Source organism: Lycorma delicatula, chromosome 3, assembly GCF_047948215.1.
Source record: "Lycorma delicatula isolate Av1 chromosome 3, ASM4794821v1, whole genome shotgun sequence".
Classification (NCBI taxonomy): domain Eukaryota; kingdom Metazoa; phylum Arthropoda; class Insecta; order Hemiptera; family Fulgoridae; genus Lycorma; species Lycorma delicatula.
Genome location: NC_134457.1, coordinates 48,619,577 through 48,647,243, shown reverse-complemented (window position 1 = coordinate 48,647,243; position 27,667 = coordinate 48,619,577). Strand labels below are relative to the sequence as shown.

The 27,667-nt window shown below is 30.2% G+C and overlaps 1 protein-coding gene across 1 annotated transcript in view; it reads right to left on the bottom strand.

Annotated features, from left to right (window-relative positions):
- Nucleotides 1-6,239: 6,239 nt before the first annotated feature.
- The window catches only part of Pen (karyopherin subunit alpha), a 65,173-nt gene continuing 43,745 nt past the window's right edge, over nt 6,240-27,667 (bottom strand). The window contains exons 9-10 of the mRNA XM_075359765.1: nt 17,317-17,463; nt 6,240-6,464 (exon numbers count right to left, since the gene is read on the bottom strand). Coding sequence (XP_075215880.1) covers nt 6,369-6,464; nt 17,317-17,463 — 243 coding nt within the window. The 3' untranslated portion in view covers nt 6,240-6,368. The remainder of the gene's footprint in view (nt 6,465-17,316; nt 17,464-27,667) is intronic.

The window sequence follows — 27,667 nt, the reverse complement described above, 5'->3', positions numbered from 1 at the left end:
CGAAACTTAATTTTACTACTTTCCGAGAACAATCATTAAAAAATAATGAATTCCCTAAGCTAGCACAACTTATGTCTTTCTTAGAATCTAAACGTAAATTACTTGAATCTACAAACACGATTCAAAGTAATGAAAAGGCTCAGCCGTCTAATGTAGGATTTAGCGGCAAAAAAATAAGATTATTCAAAACCTAGTTTTAGTAAAAATGTATTTGATGTAAATAATTCTGTGTACATTATGTAAAACTAGCAACCATCCATTGTATCACAAAAACCATGGTTTTCGATGTGATAAGTTCTTAAGTTATAATTTCAATGAAAGAAAAAACTTTCTGAAGCAAAGAAAAAATGCTCACTGAAGCTTCATACGCTAATTCATTTTGATAGAACTCTGCAAGAGCCAGCAAATAAATCTTCTAAGCATAATCAAGCTTCTACAGCTAATAGTTCATATTGTACTCTAAAATCAGAACCTAACAAGTCTGTTTTACTTGCAACAGCAATAACGTTAAGAATTTTATTTGCCCCATCATGCCATATTTCATGAGTCTTCCACCACTACTAAAACTAGAGTAGTATTTGACGGTAGTGCCAAAACTTTGAATGGCAAATCACTCAATTCAATTCTTGCTATAGGTCCCCATAGTTCAACACTTATTTTCAATTATAATTCGTTTTAGAACTCATAGCTACGTGCCATCAGGAAATATTCCTAAAATGTAGACAAATTTGCATCAATCCTCAAGACTTTCCATTGCAAAGAATCCTCTGGAGCTGATAAATTTCAATTTACTCAAGCTTGCTGATCAGGCAAGATTTTTAAGTCGATGTTTTGGCAACGGTTGTGACAGCATCGATCAGTTAAAACAATTATACAATGATATTTCATTATTGCTTAACAAATACAAACTTTCACTGCATAAATGTCATTCAAACATGCCTGATATGTTTGACAATTCTAATTCCTTCATTAATTAGACAAAAATGAAAATATCAAAACACTTGGATTATATTGGAATCCTCAAGAGGATAATTTCATTTATCACATCAAACCAAAGGATAATAATACTTCTTGCCCCAAACGTTCTATTTTGTCAATTATTTTTTCATTGTTTGATCCCTTGGGCTACTTGCTCCTACAATCATTCCATTTAAAGTGTTCATACAAGAGTTATGGTGCGCCAACCTTCAATGGAATGAAGTTCTTCCCGCTCTGCTAGCTGAAAAATGGAATTTTCTGTCCTCTCAGCTCAAATCATCAAGTAATTTTAAGATTCATAGATTAGTTAAAATCAATTACATGGTTTTTGTGATGCAAGTAGTAGCACATATGGTGCTTGTCTTTTCATCAGTCTGTTGATAACACATTGAAATCCACTTATTGTGTTAAAAATCTAGAGTTGAGGTTTCATTCAATCTACTTTTGGTTCGATTCTCAAGTAATACTTTACTGGTTATCATCGCTTCCTAATCGATGGAAGATATTCATCGCAAATAGTTTGAAAAATTCAAGAGTTAACTAAGGAATGCTTATGGAAGCATATTTCTTCAAAGGATAACCCTGCAGACATCCTGTCATGTGATTGCATTAACCTCATCAGAACTCTAGTAGAATGGTCCATGTCTTTTCTGAAGGAAGAGGAGAATTCCTGGCCATCCAATCAAGATTAAATGGAATTAAGATTCGCTTAAGGAAGAGAAGTCTAGCAAAACTAATGTTTTCAGCTGCTCTTCAAGGTACAGAACTTTCAAAGCAATTTTCTTCGTTTACACGAATATATTTTCATCGATTCATCCACAATTTGAAAAATAATAATTGCACATTGTCAGATCTTTCTACACAAGAAATCCATTTCACTTTAGAAATTCTTGTTTGCCAAACCCAAAAATTGTATTTTGGGAACAATTTTTTTGGTTTGTTTTTAATTTTGGGAAAATTTTGCTGTATCTAGGAAAAGCAAATTAGTTTCTCTCAACCCATTTGTGGATCAAAATGGTATTATTCATGTTGGAGGACACTCAAGTTTTTTAGATTTGTCTAAATGCTAAACATCCTATGATTTTAAGTTCTCATAGTCATCTTACTCGATTGATTGTTTCTCATGAGCATTTAAGATTATCCTATGTAGGATTACAATTGATTCATTCCTCTCTTAGACAAAATTATTGGATTGTTAATTAATTCCAAAATCATAATTCACTCCGTCATACATAAATGTTTAACGAGTCAGTTACTTGATCAACTGTCAAAGGAAAGTCACAATATCCAGTCAACTGGTGTTGATTATGCTGGGCCCAATCCTTATCAGTCATGGTGGGCGGCATACTCGATCTACCAATCCTTCGACTATTAAGGCTTATATTGCATTTTTCATGTCTCAGCACCAAGGCAGTACACCTTAAATTTGACTGATTTATCTACAGAAAGTTTTATAGCTGCCCTTCAAAGATTTGTAGGACGCTGAGGATTGCCCTCTCATATTTTTTCAGATAATGGAAAAACTTCTGCGGTACAAATCATCTTCAAGAAACGTATGATTTTCTTAAACCAATACCGCCAGTTCCAAAATTAAATCTTTCTGCACCTTGGTTGATATTCTGCCTTCATTAGGTTCAGCCTAATGCGAGCAGCTGGTGAGTTCAACACTCGGCAATAGGAGGTCATAGTGTACGCACGAGATGGACGTCGCCTCTCCCTTAACGGGTCATGTCATGTTCTAATGCATACTTATAATTAGTTTTGTGTTGTCTTTGTAGTATGTTTTTATGTTTAATAGTGTCTTATTTAAATTATTCAGTTGATTCACGCATCCAGTGATTAATTACCACACCTATACCGTCCACTTAAATATTTGAATTATGATCGTCCACACCTCAAATAAAATAAAATGGTCTTTCATTTCTCTGTACTCTCCTAGTTGGGGTGGTTTGTGGGAAGCCATTGCGAAGAGTCATGGGAAATTCTGTTCTAAATTATGTGAAGAGTTATCCACCTTGTTAATCCAAATAGAAGCATGCTTAAATTCCAGACCATTATATTTACCTTCATCTGATACAGTTATGGACATTTTTTAATTTTCACTCCTTTAACTTCCCTACCTCATCCTGATTTTTCAGGTATTAACGTAAATAAGCTCACTAGGTGGCAGCTTATACAAAAATTATTAAAGGAATTTTGGAAAGCATAGTCTATTGATTATTTACACTCTCTGCAACAGAGAAATAAGTCCAAAATTTCAAATGCTAACATTGTGTTGGTAATGTGGTTATAGTTAAGTACATCCCGGTAAGGATGGACTCGTTAGATTAGCAGATGTAAAGACAAATGATACAATAATAAAAGGAACCATTAAATTGATTGTTTTTCCAAATTTAAATGGTCGTGATGACATCGAGTCATTCTCAGTGCAATCAATAATACTTATTTAACTTCATCTTATGTAATTAAAGTGTCAACCTGTCTATATTAATAGGAGAAAATGTTATTAATTCACTTCATATTTACCACAAATTATATCTTAGCATTGGCCATAGAAAAATAACACAGGAACTGCACTTCTTTTAGGTGAACTCATATATAGAGTACTTCTTTTCTGGATTCCAAAATAATTTTGTGGGTCATCTTTTTTGGAATATAAAATTACATCACCACCAAATTTTAAAGATTCAGAACAAATATTTGTTCAGAATTTCTATTTTGTATTTAAATTTTATCATCAAACAATTTTGTAAATGTAAACAAATTGAGAATTTATTAAAAAAATATCACTGAAGATGGGCTTACGCCCCAAAAACGTTTTGATAAACGTAAAAAGGTAAAGGATGTTCTCCAATTCTAAAAAAGTGTTCTCTAATTTTTAAGTAATTATATATATAATTACTTAACTACAGAGGAAAAAGAAAAAATGGACTATAAAAATTTTAATCTAAAGAATTAATATTAATGTATATATTATATATATAAATGTTTCATAGAGTGTATATTTTCACCCAGCATAGTATCGAGGATTAGGTAGATTACTTACTGATTGTGACATTACTTACAAACTATTAGATGGAAAGAAAAATAAACAAGATAAACAAATAAATTGACAATTTTTTATTTATTTTATTAATTGTATGGTTCGTATAGAAGATGTAGTACTATAAAAGTATAAAAATATAAATATAATATAAAAAAGCATAGCAATCGTGTTCATGTTAAACTATATTACAGTGAAAACACAAGAAAATGTCAATTTAATTTATGTAAATTTTAATTTTGCCAGCCCAATTTGATTTTATCATTACTCACTTAAAATAAGATGCATTTTTTATTCACATAAATTTTACAAAAGTTTTTGCAGTTTACCCAGTAATCATTAATCATATACTATGAATTATTATTTTTGTTTTAAATCAAGGAACAAAATTAATTTATTATAAATTTATGACAGAAAATTAAGTAAAACATTATAAAATTATGTGGTATATAACACTTTTCAATTTGTGTAATTTGTTTTAATAGATTATAAATCACTTTTAATTGAGCTGCAATATTAAAATGACCAAGATTATAAGGATTACAGACAATCAGCTGCATATCTTGTCATCCATGAAAACAATAAAAATAAAACGAGGGTCAGTAAGTTTAGAGAATGGCAGGAACTGGTAATGCAAAAGAATGTTGGAAATATACAATTATATAAAATATATGCTTTAGTGGTATTTGATAGAATTAAAATTCATCATCTTCAAAAAACAAATGTTTAATAAGTTACATAGACGACGCAAGTGAAAATGTGCAAGAGTGTGAGAAGGATGTCACATGATATAGGGTAGTTCCATATAAACACACTATAGCTAATATGAAGAACATTAGAAAAAAATTGTCTGAAGAGAAAGAATAGAAGTATAAAATTATGCAAATGACCTGGCAGCAATAGGAAAACTGAAAAGGAACAATTTGCAAAAGTTAGACAGAAAGACAGAAGTAAAGGGTATATACAACAGAAAATGGTGAAGAACTCATCACCACTTGTTTTACACAACAGTTGTAAAAAGCAAGAATACACTGAACATTTATGAAATAAATATTATAAATTACATGCTAACTGATGAATTACATATAACTGCCAATTTTTTTTCAAGAAACTACAAATGTCAATTTGCAAATTAAATGAGATTCTTAACAATACTACATTATTTCTAATCGCTGCTATCACAAATTTCAAAGTAAAAATACAGTATCATATAAAAAGAAAACTATACAGTAATATTAAACCACAATATAAAATATAACAAACAGCTATTCAGATAAAAGGTTATACGCAACCATACTTACTTTATTTTTATCTTTTCAGGATTTTTATATGCTATGTTACCATAAAAACTAAACGAAAGTCATTTTTCTAGTATCAGTATAAGTAAAAAACAAAATTCGATCAGAATAATCCATTATTAACAATAGATTATTCTTAATGGATTTTGTTTAGTTTTTATAGTAACATAATATATAAAAACCCTGAAAGGCAGTTATTTTTTATCCCTTATGTTGTATTAAAAAGGAAAAATGTTAATGCCAAAAAGTAATACATAAATAAGTTTTTTTTAATAAGAATAGTTATTCATAAAATCTTCTAACACAAGATAATTAAAAAAATTTCTAATAAATAGTTTAATAACAATTTTTTTTTAGTAATCTTAAATATATAAAATAAAACTAAATTATAGAATCGAAACCTACAATAAATAACAATTATAAATCGTGACCTTAACAAAACAGAATGATACACGTTGTACACTATTATTGTATGGTATATTACAGATTGAAAAGTAGACAGAAAATATAAAAACAAACATCACAGGTAGATATAGCCCAAACTTTTTTAGCTGTTTTTTCTACAACATGCATCATACTGTTTTTTAAAATTTTATTAAGGTCGATTCTATAATTTAGTTTTATTTTATATATTTAAGATTACTGAAAAAATTGTAATTAAACTATTTCAGAAAGTTTTTAGATTAAAATGTTTTAAGTATCTTTTGTGCCAGAAGATTTTATGAGTAACTATCTTATAAAAAAAAATTATATGTATTACTTTTTGGCATTAACATTTCTTCTTTTTAATACAACATAAGGGGTAAAAAAATAACTGCCTTTCAGGATTTTTATATATTATGTTACCATAAAAACTAAACAAAAGTGACCTTTCTTGTTAGTAAAGTAAAGAACAGAATTTTGAAATTCAAGATGTCGTACACACTATTATCGTATGGTATATATTTCAGATTGAAAAGTAGACAGAAAATATAAAAACAAACATCACATGTAGACAGCCCAATCTTATTTAGCTGTTTATGTATTAAAAAAATAACTCTGAAATAGTTTTAAAAGTTAAATCCACCTTCAGGTACTGCATCATTCTGTTCAAAAGCCAGCTGGCCATTCACTTCACTGGGCCCATTAATAATCGGATCATCAGTCTATAAACAAAAAAATCATTACAATGTAATTATAACTTCGGCACATGCAGGATTTGCACATGAACTAGATGGTGCAATCAGTTTCCTTTTATCTTAAACTAAGATTAACTCAGAGACTGGGTACAAAAATGAATTAAGAGGCCTGTTATAAGATTTTTTTTCTATCCCTACTGAGCAAATGGCATTTTCACTTCTGTAATCAGTTCTGACACAAGCTTATTTTGATAATTGTATGTGTAGAATTGTTATACATCAACCAATTTTACATATTCAGTTACTGATCAAAAAGGTATTTTTAAAAGTGAATAAAATGTATTAACATTAAGCAAAAGACCTTATACATGTACACTCATTTTTTAGTAAAAGTTGGATTTTAAAAGCAAGTTAACAATGCTTGTACTGTATAATGCATAGTTAAAATAAACTGTTGTATGAATAAAGACTGCAAAGTAAACACACAACTGCTCTGGTTTCACATATTGAAAAACAGGCTAAAAATTTAACTATTTTGTGATATTTTTACTGTAATAGGTTTTATATATATATATAAACATGACAATTACAAATTCCAAAATCTGCTAGCACAAAAGAAAACACTGAGGAACAGAATTAAACTTTTTTAGGAGAAGAAATAAGATTTGTGAACCTAATGGAATTTTTCATTCTGAATAAAATATGTTAACAGATTTTCTCCATCATCCATTGTTTTTTGAGATACATAAGTAAACTTTGAAAGAAATGTAAAAATTTGCATATATGCAGGGCACTCTTCAACTTATGTAAAATGAAGTCGTTTTCCTTTTGTGTATGACATGTGAAATGTCCTTCTTTAGTGTCCAACAATAGTCTGCAAGCATTCTTGCACTCCACTGTCACTGGTTCCTGTTTTCTAAGACTGAGATTTGTTGCAGGAAGCGTTTCCAGATTCATCACTGACTATGCCGAAACTCAGGAAAAAATCCAGGTGTGAATTTAAGAAATTAATTTTTGGGGTATTTTACACACCAAATATATGTATGATTGTAATATTTCAACCACAATATCACAATAGTTGGGGATTTATGATTTCTTAAAAACTTTGCACAACATTTTTAAATGTGAGGACCACCTCCACACTGATTTTTGACTTGGCTTAACATTAACAGTTCTTTGAATTGTCCATCTCTAATCAAAGTTCTTGTTTGGAAACCTACAAAAATTCCTTTAAAAGTAGATTTCATAACAAAGGTACCTATTTTGTAATGGGTACAATGCTTTGACTTCCAAAAAAATTTGATCTCTTTGCGCTTCAAATCCCCCCAGACCCCAAAACACCACCGTCAATTAAACATATATATATATATATATTTTTTTTTTTTTCACTTTCTTGTGTACACTATAAATACCATAATTTTGTGCCAATCAGTTTCAAATTTAATACATAAAATATAACTACCTAAAATCTTGGTCAAGTGACTGACATTTTTCACATGCAAACATATTGAGTAAAGTTTTTCTCAACTTAAAGGTGAAAATCTTTTTTATCCCCCACTTAGCACCAGTGAAATTTACCTCTGCCTTCTGGTGTGCTGAAAGGAATTTTTTTGAATTTACCATCACAAATATAAGGAAACTTTCTTCTAAATAAAGAAATCCAGAACCATTTTTACCTGTATTTTAAGCTGTACCTGTATTTTATATAGGTATATGTAATATACAAGCCATATATATATAAAAGCCGTATCTGTACTTTTATGTAGTATAAGCAAGTCATTTCCAATTTAACTTGTAGGAGATATTCAACATTTTTCTATCCAGGAATAAGTGCTTTATGCTCAAAGCATAAAGCACTTTCTTCCTGATAAAATGATTTACATTGTCCCTTGCTCTTAAATCACAACATATAGTGCAACGGCACTTGTTCTGAATTTTTTTCTATTAGGATTTTCTTAATCATAAGTTTCTTATAAGTTAGTTGCATAAGCTAACAAGCACACAAGGAAATTTGTTCCCATTGCACAAGAAGATTGTTACAGACTATTGGAACCCTTCCTGACGGTTATGAAAAGAACACACTTTAGTGTCAGTATGGAGAAGATTCCAGCCTTTCACCCTAGATCCAAAAATCTCAGCTTGTTTTTTTGACAAGTTCAAATCCTGAACTAAATCGTCTCAATTCACATTGAGTCATCAAATAAGATTCATGGAAAGAGGATTCTGCTTCAAATGTGGGATCATCTTGCTCCTGATGTTGAGCTTCAGTGGCTACCACATTTTCCATTCATATTGAAAAGTTAATGGATTGAAGGAAGTGGTACAACAGGTTAAGTCCTCACAGAAAATGGTAAATTTGGATACTGCACTGTTGTCTTATGCAATACATTGGTATGCAAAACTCATGTTCTGATTACTCCTAGCCAAGTTACCTTGATATCCCCATCTTTATAACCAAAATATAGTTTATGTTTTTTAATTAGTGGAGTAGCAGAGTCAGTTTTTGCCTTTTTTTAAATGTCAAATCCCCACACATTTTAACATAAATTATCTGTATCGTTTATGCAGTTGTTTTGGCACATTTACTACTAATCCAACACACCTGACACAGAAATTGTAAATCACATAATAGAATGAAAACCACAGCATACATACACAGTGAACATTCAAACTGCTGTGATAATTATATGACTGTGAAGACTGCTCTGTACTTACATGTCAACCTAAAACGAATCATCATGCATATATAGCTATTACAGAAAATGTACGTAAAATAGTACAGTACATAAATATTAGATTTCTACCCCACCCTCTGTTAGAAATCATTTAACATATTCTTTTATTTACATAAATTATCCCTAAAAAGATATATAGAATTCTGCAAAAGTAACCATTCAAAAATGTTATCACACAAAATCTGTGGGAATGGAAAACAAATATTACATTTTTGAATTCAGCATAAAAAGGTACATTAGGAACACAATACAACTTCCATATGCTGCAATACTAATGTGTTAATATAATTTTCTAATATTTTGTCAAGACAGTATAATTGTTAAGATCCCAACAGAATGGTGTAATTGCTGAAATCTGTTTACACACATGTTTAATCATTTTTCCTCGATACAGAATGTTAAAAAAGCTGTTGGTTCAGTGTGCTTCACTTGAATGATGGATATCCAGCAATTAAGTTTTGCACCCCTATATTGAACTCATTTTTTATCACTTACTCAATTCTTAGACCGAGGTATGAAGTATTAAGATGTAACCTTTACCATAGCATCAAACTTTTGGATACTATGGAACATAATCATATTAACTGCCAGAAATTTTAACAGTATCAATTGTTTTTCCATAATAAAAGACATTTGAAACAAAACAATTGTGGGGGCACAATAAAAAAAAAACCCTTGCAGCTTTAGACAATTCAGACTGTGTTCTTTCACTCTCAAAAACAAATACCTTTTCATCAGACCTATCAGAGTTTTAAGACTTCTCAAAGTCACAGCTTAAACTACATTCGATCTGATGACAAAGTTATTAATATAAACTGAAGAATTATTTGAAAATCTAGAATAGTCAGCCACCAGCAAAGAAAATAATGATAACATGGGAAAAATAAATCAAATTTGATGACCTTATTAAATATTCACCAAGACCACAATTACTAAGATAGCATTTCATTAAAATTGACTTAAAAAGAACATACTTTTAAGTTACAAAACTATCTGCCTGTAATTGTACTGTTAACATATATAATTACACTCTTTTTAATCAATGCCCAATGAATGTTATTGACACAGCATTCATTCTGCTACAAAAATATTTTTTATTCTCTTACTTAGGAAGTCAAGTTACTAAAAATTTGGAAAATGTGTAACTCAACACTGGTTTTTCTGATTACAGCACTACTGTAAATATATAGGTGCTTACCTACTGGTGGTTAATGCATATACCTAATGGGAAACAAATTGATTGCTATCTTGTCAGTTACAATTCTGTCAGTAGTCACTTTCTAAATATTTTGTGTTAAGATTTCCTATTTGACTTGCTTATCACATTCAATAACTAAAAATTTCTGTTAACACCAGTAGTATTATCTGCAAATCTCTTTTTAGATTTACTTAATTTTTCTTATCAGATATCCTTTTATATCACATTTTAAAGAATTCTAACAGTGCACTAAAATGAATATGATCATCATCCACTTTAAAGGTTCTTTTGGTAATATAGATTGATCACCATTCTCCTTTTCCCACCTAAAATTTCCTAATCTTGTATGAGTAGAAGTTTAGTTTTAAAGTTTACCGATTCAAGCACTGTTTTAATCAATCCTTTTATTAAATGTTTCATCCCGGTTTGCTTTACTATGAATTGTTTTGCTCAAAACTTTTACTCATAATCATAATCTCTTCATCTTTTACTGTCTGCCCTGTTATTTCATTTTCTGTGATCTACATGCCTGCATATCAAATGGCCCCTCTATTTTCTCCCAGTGTACATCAATCATATAGATGTAGAGCATGTCAAAGTTAACCTCACATAATTACTGCACAGCATGGGAGTAACTGAAAAATATTCCAAATAGTTTTGAAAGATACTGTTAAAATGCAATATTAAAAAATACCTTTTAAAACTGTAGTACTCTTATTTATAAATACTGTGAAAAATATAGTATTGAAAAATATTGTTTAATATAAGAAATAAAATACCATTAATTTACAATCAAGAGTTGCTTCCTTAACCTTACTGCATTAAACACTAACCGCAGTCACCTATACTTCAAAGTGATTGTCTCACCAATACACACTCTGCTCATCTCTCACCAGATGACTGAGTGAGCATCCTGTTATTACGCAAGTTTAACTTTGTTGGATTATACACTTCAACACATACTTTACAAGACACTTCAATCATAACTAACTTATACAGAGTGTCATTTTAATCATCCCAGGCAATTCTCTCTTAAACTATCACAATACAAATAAGTGACCAAAAGAAGTTACTCTGATTAAAGGGGGACACTTCATGGTGACCTTGAAACATATTGTAAGATTATGTAACCTTGAACAATTCTTTCAAATGTATGACCTATTTTAACCCCATCCATAAAAATGGCAGAAAATTTTACATAGGAATATATGGTCATACAGGTAACCATCAGAGATAATGTTATATGGGTGATAGTGTTATACAATATTCCTAGAATATTTATCTCACAAAATATGGTAAAGGGCATAAAAATGACTTTACATAAGTTTTGTAGATAGGAGGGGGATATCCAACAGTGACCTTGACCATGACACGCCCCCCCTTGGAGGTCTTCCCAAAAGTCATTGAGATTTTTCAAATTGAATTACCTTTTTTGATAGTACCAATGGAGAGTGAAAAATGTCATGACATTTTATGATTATGTTTCAGTTTTTCCAGCTTCTTGAAGTTCATGGTTTAAGAGTTCACATACGGTATACGATAATCATAATTTGCTGATTTAAGACAGTACATTACATAGCAATCCTCTTCTCACAAACAAATAAGAAAATACATCAATCAATTTGAAAAGATCACACCTCAAAATAAGGTCAAGATCACACGTGAGGTGTTCCCCTCAAATCTGAGTAATTTTTGTGTATTGTGCATAGTTTACGAGAAAATTGCATGGGGCAATTAAAATGTAACATTGGTCTATATTTAATGTTTCCTTAGCTGTTGCTGTTCTTGTTTTTATTACATTTTTTTGTTTTATACCTTCACATCTAACTTCCGTCACACATCTTGTCTATTTCTTCCTTTTTTTAATGTATATATTCACTGCCATACTTAGGCTATTACCCTCATCACTTTAATTTTCCTAATATTCATATCATAGTATCTTCTAATTTTAAAATGATCTGTTGATGATTTTTCTGGAAAAAATCATCTATAAATTTTTCAATCAATTCTTGTCTTTTCAATATAATATTTATTTTTGATGTTTCTATTTATTCTTCCTGTTTTAATGGTCTTTACAAAACATATATCCCTAACATAAGGAAATTTCCAAGAATTATTTTTGGTATAAAGATTAGGTAAAAGGAAAATCCTGGGCATTCACTTCCCCAAAGCAGAGAAGGGGCAATATTTGCACATACTAGTGTTGAATATGCAGCGACAAATACAGGGATGACATTTATTCAAAAAAATATATAGGGATTGGTAGCAGAATAAAGAGACCTCCCTTATCAATAGCCAAAAGCTTCCTTAGAAGGTAGATTGACTGGGCATATATAAAGTAGTCTCTTATCCTTGGGGTTGTAAATAGCCCCAAAAGGCAACGGAGAACCACTATATTAAAGATCTTAAGGATATCCTTAGTATTAGGAAGAATATGTTGCTCTTCAGTAAAATACTCTAAAATAGGCTCTCATAGGTTATGTACAGGCAGTGCAGTAAATGTAATTCTTCGATTAGATGTCGCATTTATTCAATGAATCATCTTGATAGAGAATGTAAAAATAAATATAATCCGAAGTGTGTAAATTGTTTACACTCTATGAGAAATTTAACACCAAAAGGAATGTTGAACATGCTGCTATTGATTTACAAAACCTGTGAAACCCATCAATATTTACTTCACTGAGTAAACCAAAGGACTGACGCCCATTTAATCCATTATTCAAAAATTAAAATTAAAAACGTATAGAAGAATGGAATATAAGATGCACTATTGGATACTATTTGTGTAATATTCTGACACACAGGATGAAATCACAAAAGAAGAGTTAACAGCAGAGCGTGTACAAGATTTAAACAAATTACATAATATATGTAAGTTTAGAATTATATATGTTAACATAAGGAGTCCAAGAAAAAATTTAAAAAGCTAAACAGACTGTGATAGTATATGTAGAAAATTTTATTAAATTATAGCTGGGAATTAAATTTATATAAAATTGATGGTTATAACACATATATGAATGAAGAATACTTAAATAAAACAGATGAAGTATGTTATGTATATATATATATATATATATATATATATATATATATATATATATATAAAATCAGAGATTAATACAGATAAAAAAAATGGGGTTAACCAATATCTCTTTCTTCTTCTGTTTAGCAGCCTCTGTTCTGTTTCACCAATATCCTAAAACTAGTTATCATTACTGAATAATCAAACATTTTTTTTTTTTTAAGTGAAATGTACAGAAGTTTTGATTATGATAAATTATTTATTAATGATTTGTATGAATATATCCAGAAGTGAAAAAATTTTAAAAATCACATTACTGTAGGAAATTTTAATATTGGTATTATGAGGGCTGTTCAATAAGTCCTTAGAAAAAGACAGAAAAACAAATTATTTTATATAGATTTTTTTTTCAACATAATCTTAACTCTATACACTTTTCCAAGTGTTTCTCCAACTTTTTCAAGCCATCTAAAAGGTAGGATTTCAAAAGGTCCTCAAAATAAGCATCTGTTTGGGTGATGACCTCCTTGTTCGACTTGAGCAGTTGCCTGCCGAGCCATTTTTTCATGTTTGGAAATAAAAAAATTTAAAAAAAATCACTGGGGGCCAAATCCAGTGAATACAGTAGATGTTGTAATAATTCAAACTTTAATTCCATAATTTTGGACATCAAACTGCACAGGTGTGCACCTGTGCATTGTCTTGATGGAAGAAGATTTTTTTTCAAATGAGGATGTTTATTCTTGATTTCTTTGCTCAACCAGTGCTGCAATAAGGACACACAATACTCTCCAGTTATTGTTTGTACTTTTCCAAGGAATCAGTGTAGATGATACCACGTGCATCCCAAAAAAACTGTGGCCATCACCTTGTCGGCTGATTTCCAGTCTTTGGCTTCCAAAAACCCATTGTTTTGACAGTTCCTTTGTCTTTGGAGTGTAGTAGTGTATCCATGTTTTGTCCACAGTTATGTATTGACGCAGAAATTCGTCAGGATTGAGACGGAAAAGCGCCAAAACCTGAGTTGACCACATGATTGTGTTTATTCTCCACTCACAGCAAACACGGCACACCCATCTTGCCAAAATTTTTTTCACAACCAATTTTTTGTGCAAAATTGAAAACACTGTACCTTGTGATAGCCTGTTGCCTCAATTATTTCACGCACTTCGATTCGTCAATCACTGAATTTTGTCAATTATTTTGTGGGTGGTCACTTCCACTGGACGTATAAACGATGTTCATCTTTTGTAGATGTACGGCCACGTTTAAACTCATTTACCCAATTGTAAACAGTTGCAAACACAGGAGCAGATGTGCCATGAACTTCATCCAACTCAGCGTTGATCTCTTTTGGTGTTAAATCTTTTAAATACATGTTAAAAAATTACAGTGGTAATTAAATTACCACTTGAAACTCACTTTTTCCATTTTTCTAAATAAACAATAGCCTGTTGCTTCAGTCAACTATGACAATGAAACCATTATGATGGATATAGCTAAAACTTTTAACTGCACTATAGAGGACAAATGACACTTACTAAAAGCAAACCATTTTCGAAACTATGAGGCCCATTTCTTGGATTTTCTAAGGAACGTAATTTTTTTGAATTTGGATACAATCCCTATTTTAAAAGCTTTACTACATCTGTAAATGAGAGTAATTTAATGTACTGATAATACTTATATTAAATCAAACCTTGAAATACAATCAGTAAAACTGAATTATGATCAAACAGATCATTATCCACTGTTTCTGGATACTGCACAAGAAATTATACAGAATAAGAATAGTAGTATAAATAATGTAGAGAAAATAAATCAATGCAGTCAAATAAATTTTGATGTGATGTATCATATGCAAGATATGAAATATCATATAAAAATATTAATAATATACATAGAAAGCCATGGATTACTCAGGGACTAGTAAAATAATGCAATGTTAAAGAACAATTATACAGCAATGGGGAAAAATACAGAAAATGAAACAATAAATAACTCATACAAATAATACAATAAATAACTCATAATATGCTAAAAAATTAAATTCTTTGTTAATAATAGCAAAAATGATACACACACTAAACTGACAAGAATATAAAACTTATCATAAAGAACATGGAATTTTGTGAACAGTAAAATAGGCAGAGGTAACAAATTCACTAGGGAGGTTTGTTGAATAATAGATGAAAATACATAGTATGTCTGAAAAGTTCCCGAACTAAATTTCTCACCATCTCTTGGACAACCAAGGAACTGTGTAGTATGATGTCTGAGGAGTGTATGTACAAAATTTCATCATATTTTGTCATTCCAGTCTAAGTTATATTTGGCCACATATGTTGTGGTTATGTGATTTTGTGCGAGCTCACAACATGGAACAGAGAAGAGCACAACAAAATTTTGTGTAAGACTAAAGCCACATCTATAACATACATGTGGTGGAAGCAGTTTAAACACGATAGAGTTGTTGGATGATGACGATGAATGAAGCAGGAGGCCGTCAACAGCTTTTCATGACGAAAACATTGCGAAAGTGCCCAATTCATCATGAATTTGTCTCAACTGGTTAAACCATGAATTCTACATTCTATTCGGATGTAATGAAACACCTGATGTGTTGCATTCATAAAATCTGGCCCAAGTACTGGGACCCAGGCAGTTGGACTCTCTTGCACGACAATGCCCTAGCACACATGGCAACAGTTAACACATTATGCCGCAAATCAAATCGCGATCTTATCCCACCCACCCTATTCAACCAACCTGGCTCCAGCAGGCTATTTTCTGTTCTCAATACTCAAGTTGCAGATGAAATGCTGCTTTTTTATGACATTCTGGCCATCCAAAGAGCTTGCACCAAGCAGTTGAAGGCGATCCCCCAGTGATTTCTCTGGAACGTTTGATAGGCTCTACCACCACAGCAACGAATGTATAACTAGGGAAGGGTTCTATGCGAGTAAATTCATTTAAGTTTAAATATGTATTATTATTTAATTTAGTTTGGGAACTTTTCAGACATACAGTGTAATAAATAACAATGAACATTTATCTGAAGTAACAAGTATAGCCAATTATTTTGGAAATACAGGAAAAATTACAAGATCCATGAAACAAAAAATATCCAATTGTACAAAATACAAAAGCCACCATATTAAAAAATTGTATATTTTTAAAACAATCAACCTCTACTGAAGTAATAAATACAACAATGCAACTAAAAAACAAATCTGGTGGTGTAATCATCATACATGCTAAAATTATAAAGAAATAGGTGGATATATTACTAATCCTCTAGTATTTTTACTCAATCTAATATTTGAGAAAGGCATCTGTCCTAATCATACCAAAGAGGTAATTACTGTTTTTAAGTCAGGCAATAGTAAAGTAGCTACAAATTATAGACCTGTAATACTGATGTTGAACTTTACATATTTGAAAAAATCTGCAATATTTAAAAAAAGTATCATCCTTTTTTGAAAGGTACAATATTATACCTTAGATTCAGTTTGGGTTTGGAAAAGATGAAGGAACAAAAGATGTCATTGATGAAATTACAAATCAATTGCTGAAAATTTATATGTTAAAAAACCTGTAGCTGAAATTTTTTTTTAGATTTGACAAAGGCTTTTGACATTATTAACCAAAAATCACTTTTAGGAAATATATATTTAGATATAAGAGGAAATGTATTGCAATTAATAAATTATTTGTATAATACAAAACAAATTGCGAAAAGTAATTCTACGTTAGATACTGGAGTATAAAGGTACAGTACTTGGGCTTTTGTTTTTTACAATATATTCAAATTATATTTTTATAATAAACTCTGATATTGAATGTACTATATCATATGCAGATGGTACAGTTTTGTTATGTATAATTAACAACTGAGATGATTAATAAAGTACTTACCGAGGAGAAAAATTTATCAACAATGTTGTACGCCTTCTGATAGACTTGAGCGTTTTCATGGTGTTGAAGACTTTCCAGTTTATCCAAACCACCACAATTTTCAATCAAAAGAGCTATTCTTTCTGCCTTGCCCATATTAGTTCCAGCCTGAAAAATTGAAGATAAGTAACATATTTATATAGTATATATATATATATATATATATATATATATATTTTGACTCCTGCAGAGCCCCAAAGAACTTTTTCTTTTCTTTTTTATTTGTAATATATTGTCTTTCATAAACTAATTTTTTTAAATATTTTCTAATACTAACATACAAATGAAACTTTATATTAATTCTAAAGATAAATGAATAAACATGAAATCTTATAGTGGTTTTTCTACTTTTAAATTAGAACTGGACTGCATGTTTATGCTTGACCAATAATGGCTATACGTATTTCAAAATAACATTTTTTATTATTTATTTATTTATTCAATGCTCAATCTATTGATACAATGTCATTAGATTTCTGGCCTTTCTGTACAATGTTCAATCAGAACCTTAGATAACAAACAAACACAGGAGATGTGACGATTTTCATCCTGGAAAGATGTCCTTAGGTGAATCGTAGTCAACTGAAGATTCCCCCCTTCGAGGGTCATCAGTAAATTATATTCTTTCTATTAGTTATAACTATTCAGGATGATTCATGTAGTGTTACCAGTGCTTTCTGACCTCATTCTACTAGCAAAAATAGTAGTGGGTTTCGAAAGACTCAGTGAGTTATGGCTAGTGAAGACTTCATCCTGATTCTTAGACAAAGAGTGAAATAAAACCATACTAGAACTGATGGTAATTGATACTTGATTTGATGGTTTTTTACTTGACAAATTGAATAAAACAGGTTCCAGAACCATATCTCCAGTAATAACACCCAATTTAAAACAGTAAAGTCTGTCTAAAAACACATTATTTTATGTTTTTTGTACAAAAACTTTGTTATATGACTAATGTGTAAAATTTATAATTAAAACTTTTAGAGAACTGAGAAAATTTATGTAAAAGCCCAATAAAAAATAAATACAAGTTTAAAAAATTTGATTCTATTACTAACACTCTCCGTATGAAAACTTTTGAATGTTATCAACTAGAGGAAATAAAATTAACATACAATTGAAACATTTAATCAAGTTTATAGTAAATTTTTAATGTCTTTCTACTTCAATACAATTGGCTGCACACTTTCAGATTGCTCTCTGCAATTCTGTACGACTTTCCCAATTTGTGTAGCAGCATCTGTAATACGAGCAACCAATTCTTCACGCATATGAACTTTTCTCTCTTATACACAATACTTTTCATCCAACTCCACACACAAAACTCTAATGGTATCAGATCAGGTGATCTTGATGGCCAGTAGTATGGCCTATTGATTGCTCTGAAAATTGCCCAATGAACACAATTTTGCCAAGTGTGTCCGTTACAAAGGTTATTGATGCCATACCAAGTAAACTAAGCCACGAGGTTCATTTTATTTACTGACGACAGTAAATAAAATGAACCTGTGCAATTTTTAACCAACTCATATTCAACCAGTTGCAATATTGCAAACGAAGAGGAGGATTTCTTGTTTTAAGATCTTTTACTCGATTATGGAAGGATAGAGCTTGTTACAAAGTGCCCTCCACATCATATGCTGGAAAACTCTGAACCACCAGGAATGTCATTGTGTATTAACTGCACTGCATTTAGTAGGGCTCTGTAATGGTTGTAATAAACACTACCCATTCTCATAGCATAGTGAAATCTTCCACTGAATGTTTTAAGATTTGGAACTCTGGAGTTCCAAATGTATGAATAACAGTAGTACTGTGTTTTTAATTTTGTATTTATCTTTAATATAACACTATTTTTGTACTTTGTAGAAAAGCATACTTTGTATGTGTAATCCCTTCGTTTTCATATGGTAAAAGTATTAGTAATAAAATCAAATTTCTTGAACTTGTATTTGTTTTCTACTGGGCTATTTTATATCAATTTTCTCAGAATTAAATTATCCACAAGTTTTGATAATAAATTTTACACATTTATTAGACATTTAACAAAGTTTTTTTATTACTAACATATTTTGAGGCAACAAATTTTTAGTTTTACATTGGATATTATGAAAACTACTGAGATATGGTTCTGGAATCTGTTTTATTCAATTTAAGTCAAAAATCATAAGAAACCATCAAGTTTATCTATCCATTAATTTGGGTCCTAGAATTTCAATATGGTTTTATTTCACTCTGCCCAGGAATCAGAGCAAAATCTTTCGCTAGCCGAACACAGCTAATGGAGCATTTCTGGACCCATGTTTATATGAACTTTTTCCATTATTTCCACTAGTAGAATAAGCTCAGAAAGTGTGGGTAACCACTATGTGAATCACCCTGTATAATGTTTGCCTTCAATCTGTGTTGTTAAGACAATTCAGGAATGTGGTAAGACAAGCTACATGTTTAGTCATCATTATTCGGCTTACTTGCTTTGGAACAAAGTCAGCCTTCTCATTTTCTTCAATTCCGAAGTGAGATTGTATCCACTTAAAGAAAACTGAGAAGTTAAATTTCACCTAATATACCAACAGACTGCCTAATTTCAGATATTCTTGAATTATAGAAAGACGAAAAGATGAAGATCTCTTGTAGGACAGATTTAGAATCACAAAACAATACTACTTTCTTGGAAATTTCAGATCTTGACAACAGCTATTCTTAAAGCATGTCAATTGCCTCCAGCTCTTCAAAATAAGTTATGTCATATTACACATAAATAAAAACTGAAAAGAGAACCATAAATGCAAACTCCAATCGCCCTCCATCAAAGAGCTGTCAATATAAATATGGTATCATATTTACTTGTAATAAACTTTTGTACAATATATTGTATTTTTCAAATACAATAAATGATTTCCTCAACAGCTCAGCTGTTATGTACAAGTAAAGCCACCTGTATTAAACCCACCACCAATATTTCCCCACTCTATAACTTCACTCTTGATAGTCATATGTACTTTTAAAATCTACAAAAATTCCTTAAGTTTTCAGATTTATACTTAATTTCAAGAACTGTTTCAGAGTGCTTAATTTCCTCGCTAAACCATAAATTTTATGTGGTTGATCAATACTTTCTGGCGTGCAGGCTCTGAACAAACAATATTCTTGCTTTCCAGGAAACAGATAAGCCAAGCATTCACCATTCTCTTCATAGCTTTGGCCAAAACGCTGGTCAGAGAAATTAGGTGGAAGTTGAAGAGAATCAAGAGATTTTAGGGTTTCAGAATTGATACTATTGCCTTCCTCCAGGATGCTAGTACATCTGATTTCCATATCTGATTAAATAGTGCCCAAGATTTTTGAGGGATTCTGTTACTATCATATCGCAAACAGGTACCTTCCGAGGTTCTGTTTCCCTTCCTCCCATCAAGCCATACTTGTGTAATTATCTTGCAATGACCACAACTCACTCAGACAGTGATTTTTCTTTCTGCTCTGCAATGGACATCAGAAGAGACCAGAGTGAAACCTGGATTCATTTTATTGATCCATTGTTGTGCAAGTAAGTAGGTGTATCAGTTGCATTACACAGTTTGTTAACATTAAATCTTCAATTGCTCTGCCAGCAATGTTAGTGTTAGTGACTTGGTCTCCAATGCCAAGAAAATCATTCACCTTATAAAATTATTGCATCCAGCACATTGTTTGAAGGGCTGTACAATCAATCTATTCAAAAATGCTGTTTCTTTACCTACAAATCCAATTTAATCATTTCGCAAATATTGATTCCATCCATAGTTTTAATAATCTTAAACTTATTCACCAAAATTCTCTTTATATATCAACTAGAATACATTGACAACCTGAGAGATTTTGGGAGAAGATAGAAGACAAAATATTCAATGTGTCACCTCTGTCATGTCAGCTTCTAGAATTATAAATACAAAAATGTCTTCCTCCTGTAAGTTTTCTGCAATTTTATCTTTTTTTAAATGGGACATTCCACCTGTGTTCCAGTGTCTTAAACACATTCAAATCCTATGCTATTTGATCTTAGTGTAGCCACCCTCCCGGACAACTAAATGGGAGACTTGTTTTACGTCCATATTGATTACCATCAAGAGCTTTATTATTAAATGAGAAATGCATCTTAAAAAAATAGTATTTATTGAACCTTTACCTTTTTAAAAATAAATCCAAATAATAAATATAATAAATCAATTTAAACCAGCAAATTAAGCTATACATCTGTGTAGACTTAATTTTATTAATTAAAAGCCTACTAATTAAAGTATGAAGTACCAACTAGTACTTACTTCTTATAATTAGAGATTTCAAAAAGTTAATTACTTATACTTTATGCTTAAACTAAAGCATAAAATTAAACATGGAACTTTATGCTTTAATCACTTTATTAAGTCAGTCACCATGGTAGTTATATTTTAAGTATGGAGGATAAGCCCTCAAGTATTTATTCATGGGACAACCCTTCCCCCCCCCACCATTTAATTGGCTCTTAGAGCAAAGGGACTTTGCTCTATTTTTATTTACTAAACTTATTAATTTTTTTAAATTTAGTAATCATTCTTCATACTTAAATATTCCACAAACATATGTCAAGCACATCCATAATTAAACTTAATTATATTTTGTACTTTCTATTTTTATTCATTATAATAAAAAAACTAAAAAAAAATCTTTGTCAGACTAATTAGTCTTAAATTAAATAAAATCAAAGCTAATTTTATTTTTACAGATTTCAATCAGCAGCTATCAAGATTCCTCCAGCTTGACACAATTGCAGCTGATAAAAAAAATAATTTTCTATATAATAATTATTAAAAATTCATGCTAGAAATACACTTCATCGTTAAATTTAACCCCCCTGGGAGTAATCTATCTGCCAAACTACCAAAGGTGGTAACCACCTTTTTTTTCTTTTAAAAATGACTTCTTTTTTTATATACATATATTTTATCAATAAACTTGTAATCGCCAAGATAAAATTTTATACCTTGAATCCCATCACATTCATTAATTTAATTGTATATTCCATATTATTAAACCCAACATGGGGTATTTGAGGCAATCAAATAATAAAACTGTTTGTGAAAAGAACTTTTTATAGAATAAGCTGTATTCTACAAATTTTAATTAAATCCATATTAGACTTAAAAATATAAATTAAGTACATAATTGGTCAAAAAACTTACAGATACAAGAAAACACAACACACAATCTAAATTATTAAGGAGTCTTGAGTAAAATTAAGTCCAGAATATCTATATTACACTTCATAAAATTATTTTCAATTTTTGTCACTTTAAAAAAAATCCAAATTAATCTCTGCAATTTTAAATAGGAAAATAAATTGAGTAATTATGAACACTAAGTCATGACAACTGAATTAAAAAATTCCATGAGTGTTGTAAATAAAATTCAATTAAAAATTCTGAATTAGATAAATTTTAAAGAGATTGAAACTTAATAATCAACAAATTAACATTTCCAACCTCAATTTAACCACCATCAGCTGTATAGTCTGTTGGACAATTCTTAAATCTTGCTCCCGTAATAATTTAAAACAATTAGATCTATTCATGGATCTACATAGGCTAAAATGGGAGCACTTATACTTCATGTTTTTGCACATTTCATGCACGACACCGCAGAGTGGTTTCAGAAACATTTAACTGAATTTGACTTGAGACCCTACTGTATATTTTGAGGAATGCAACTCACCAGCAAAATTCTACTCAGACTAACACATCAACAACAGCAAAGCCTTTTTTCAAACATTAATATTAAAAATTCATTCTTACAATATCCACTTCAGAAACATAATTTAAAATGATGTTTAGTAATAAATTGCCGAAGACATACAAGTCAGTATGATTAATCTGCCTCCTTCAGAGATTTAAAAAAATTTGCAGAGGCTACAACTGGTCTTCAATCAGAATAAACAAATACATACCATAAATTTGTCACCAGTGTGACATCAGACTAAACCCATAATCATAATAGTAATAATGTATCATTCAATAAAAACATACCATGTACACTTAACCCAAATTATAAGGGTAATAATTATAATGAAGGGATGATCCCAAAGATTAGAATCGTGGCCTAACATCTAATTAATCCTGGATATTCACTAGCGCTCAAGTAAATAATCACAGGACACACTTGGTACATCAAAATGTTCATCAAATGGACACACTGAGACAACTGTCCTAGCCAAAATACAGAACCAGTTTCAGAATTAGGAATGTCATAAAACTTCCAATAAGGAAGTAAAAACTTCAATAAAAACTGTAAAAAAGTTTGAAGATTATACCATATTACTGACGAAAAATCAACAACTGTAAACCACACAATTTGTAAATTAAAAAAAAAATGTTATAAGAAACAATAATTATAAAAATAATCACATTAATAGAGAATGAGTGAACGGCAACGCAATTATAATAATTCAATAATCAAAAAATTAATTATGTAAAAATATGTTTTATAAGCAAGGGCACAATTATAGTAGTAATAATACAAAATCTAATTCCATAAAAAACCAAGGAAAATTAATGCAAGAATTTAATTAAATGTCAACCAGATGGCATTAGCGGCAATACTGGTTTAAGTGTAAGTAGGCTTAATTAAATGTCAACCAGATGGTATTAGTGGCAATACTGGTTTAAGTGTAAGTACATCAGACTTACCGGATATTATATCCTAACCAAAAAATTGTCACAAGCAAGAAAATTGTTTTAATTGAGTAATTAAAACGGTTTTCTTAATATACAAGCATTATTTTTTTTTTTATACAACTTTGGACACAATACCCTCCTTCATCATCACTCTTTAGGATTCAGATAGACCTAATTTTTCTATTAACACGGACATCCTAACAACCCCGTTAAGGGAAGAGACCTGGCCTTACGACGATTCTGGTCGCTTCACCACTTTCCCTGTTCCTAGCCATGATGGGCTTTAAAGGAGTATTAACACTGACAATGATTCTACATTGACATTCTACTGACTCTACATTTGTTAGCACGTAGTACTACATTTATTTTTAATTTCAACAAAGAATTTTTTTTTAAATTTAAGCAAATCTAATCAATCAAATTTATTTATGAACACTGTATATTAATTGTAACATACGTCTTATAACGTTAAACAAGGAGATAAGTCTGACAATTTTAAAATTATCAATTTTCTTTGTTTTAGTGTAAATCCTTTGTGTGCGTGCGTGCGCATGTATACCCCAAAAAATTAATGGTCAAATATTATAATTCAACATGATGCTGTAATAAAAAAATCATAATTATACTTTATTTTAATAATGTTAAACATTCCAATTCTAATCATTATTACTTATGATAATATCTAACAAATTATCATACACTCAAATAATTATGACTACGTGCTCAATGTAAACCTCAACTAAAGTCTATTTTATATGTACAAACATAATTAATTGTATTATAATAATTAAATATAATATGAGGTGATTAAAATAATCTTTGAGTAACATAAATAAAAATGAAATACCGTTAAACTTGAAGGGAAAGTATGTTTTAGAATCTATTACTAATCATTATAGTAAGTGCTTTTTTTTTTTAAATTTTCAATTACCACAGTCAACACCAATTACCACAGCCAACAAAGAAATTGCTAACAAATATTTTCACAAGCTTCTTGAATGTCTTAAAAATATAAAAATTTTAAATAAGATTAGTATAAAGTTTACTATCAGTATCACTCATAATACTAATCTCTTAAATGTCACAAATTTTCCCATGAATTTCTGATAGAATTGTTTTTTGCCACAAAAAATCAGATTACTATTGGTATTTTATGTGATTATGAATCACAACATTTATTATAAATGGATGAATATAAAACAACTTACAACAAAATTACTAAACTATTGTTACCATAGATGAAATAAGTTATTTCATCATTATTAATCATTAGCTGATTACTTATTGAAATAACAGAGTATTTTCCCTATCAAAAACACTTGTGTTAAACTTAATTCTACATCTTACACAAAGAATGATATTTAAGGTCTTAACATTACATTTATCATTCACAGAAAAATAATTTTAATCAATGCTGAATTTTGACTACTGCTTTTTATCATGAGTTTCAAACTACAAAAAAATATTTAATATCACATATACTTTTAATCCATAACCTGGATGGAGGTTTTTACCAGTTTCATGGCATTTGTCACAATGTTTCTCAAAGTTTCTAACCTTACCTTTCAGTGTTTATTTATAATTTGTTTAGTACACTAAGGTGGTCCTGAAGACTACGCTTTTTAACTACAGAACTGGAAGCTGCAGTTTTCTGATGGTTACATACTGATTTACAATCAGCATTTTGATCATTAATTCATAATCAATTGTCTATTTTAGTACCACATATTACAATCTTTAAATATTGATAATTTTCAATAATATATTTTTCAAGTTATCACACAACTGAATATTGACTCCCAAGCATTAGCTATTATGTTATATCTATTATTACAATCATTTTGTTACCATTCATTATTCATTAAAAACAAATTATCGCGAGTTCATAGTTTAACAAGGATATTAAGAGATAGCACATGTAAAAACTTCCATATGCTATCATATAAAATAGATCAATTATGAATAGAAAAATACAATAACAAATTTATTATTACATTTACAGTAATTAATGCAGAATTAACAAGAGATTGTAAGTCCGATAACAATCACCAAATCAACTATATTCATTTTTAATATTAACGAAAAGAAACTTGCTTACACTTTGGATATGTCTTTACACAGACTTGAATACTAGATCGTGGATCGGTATCCACGACCACCAAAGAACATCGGTTGTTCTTTGGTGGTTGGGTTTCAATTAACCACACATCTCAGGTATGGTCGAACTGAGATTGTACAAGACTATACACTTCATTCACACTCATACATATCATCCTCATTCATCCTCTGAAGTATTATCTAAACAGTAGTTACCGGAGGCTAAACAGGAAAAAGAAAAGAAAGAAATGGATATGTCACTTTGACCCCTTAAAGAACTTAGGATCAGCTTGCTGTATTTAACCAATGTCTAAAACTGGAATACTCATGATGTCAATACTTATGATACCAATACTTTGCTCATTTTGTTACTGCACGCTCATTCCAAATGCTCTCACACGTTGTACTAACTTCATTGTCTGACAGCGTATATATATTTCTAGATCTAGAGCTTGATTTGCAATACCAGCTGACTACTCCTTTGTTTGTTCAAGCATAATAATGATTTCTACCTTCCACATCTACGCTTTTCTACAAGTTCTTTTTAGAAAGAATTCTTTGTTCTTTCTTCTTCTGGAAGCTTCTCTATCCATTATAACATGCATGAAAACAGTATAAAAAGTGTTGATTTTCCAAATTAAAAAAAAAATTAGACGGTAAGTAAAAACTGAAAAAATCTTCATTTCTTAAAAAAAAAAATTGTGGATAATAAAATTTTTCAGGACTTTAACCTTAATCTTTCAATACACCTTTCCACACTTAATGATGTGTTACATGAAACAAACAAATTTTAAATAAAATAACGCATGCAAAATGCACTTTAATAGCCTGCCCACCACACGAATATAAGACTATCAATTATAAAGGTAAATATCCTCTGGCAAAACAACAATAATCTTTATGCTAAATCACTGACCAAAAAATTCTTGAAGCACACTGATGATTTAATTAACAGAATGATAGGTAATATTACAATCTTGCTGAGACCAAATTCTTATTTCCTTTCCTCTAACACAGCAATAAAATTATTCATTAAATTATAACAAATTTCACCTCTGATTTTAAATAAAAATAAATAAACCATTTAAATAATATTGCTTTCAGTGGTCATGTTATGTTACCCTCATGTGTTCTTTTTATAATAATGCAAGGTACTGTGTCCCAATGAATATTACACTTGTTTTGTTTTTTTTATATTCTTCCATTTTCACAAGTCACCCTTCAAAATTAAAAGATGAAACCTTGAAAATATACCCAAAACTCCAATTTTTGTCTATAAAACTATAAAAGCACATGGGAAACCTGAACTTTTCATCATTAGAAAATATATCTATCAATAGTTGACCGACACATTGTGGCTTCCTTGAGAATCACCACAGATATATCAAAGTCTATTCCAGACAAAAATCCAACAATCACTGTGCACAGTTTTAGACACGATTGCTAGACACTTAAGTGACACCACTTGCTGACCTTCAATGGGGAGAGATTAGATTCTGTCCTCTATACAAAAGTAAAAACCCAGG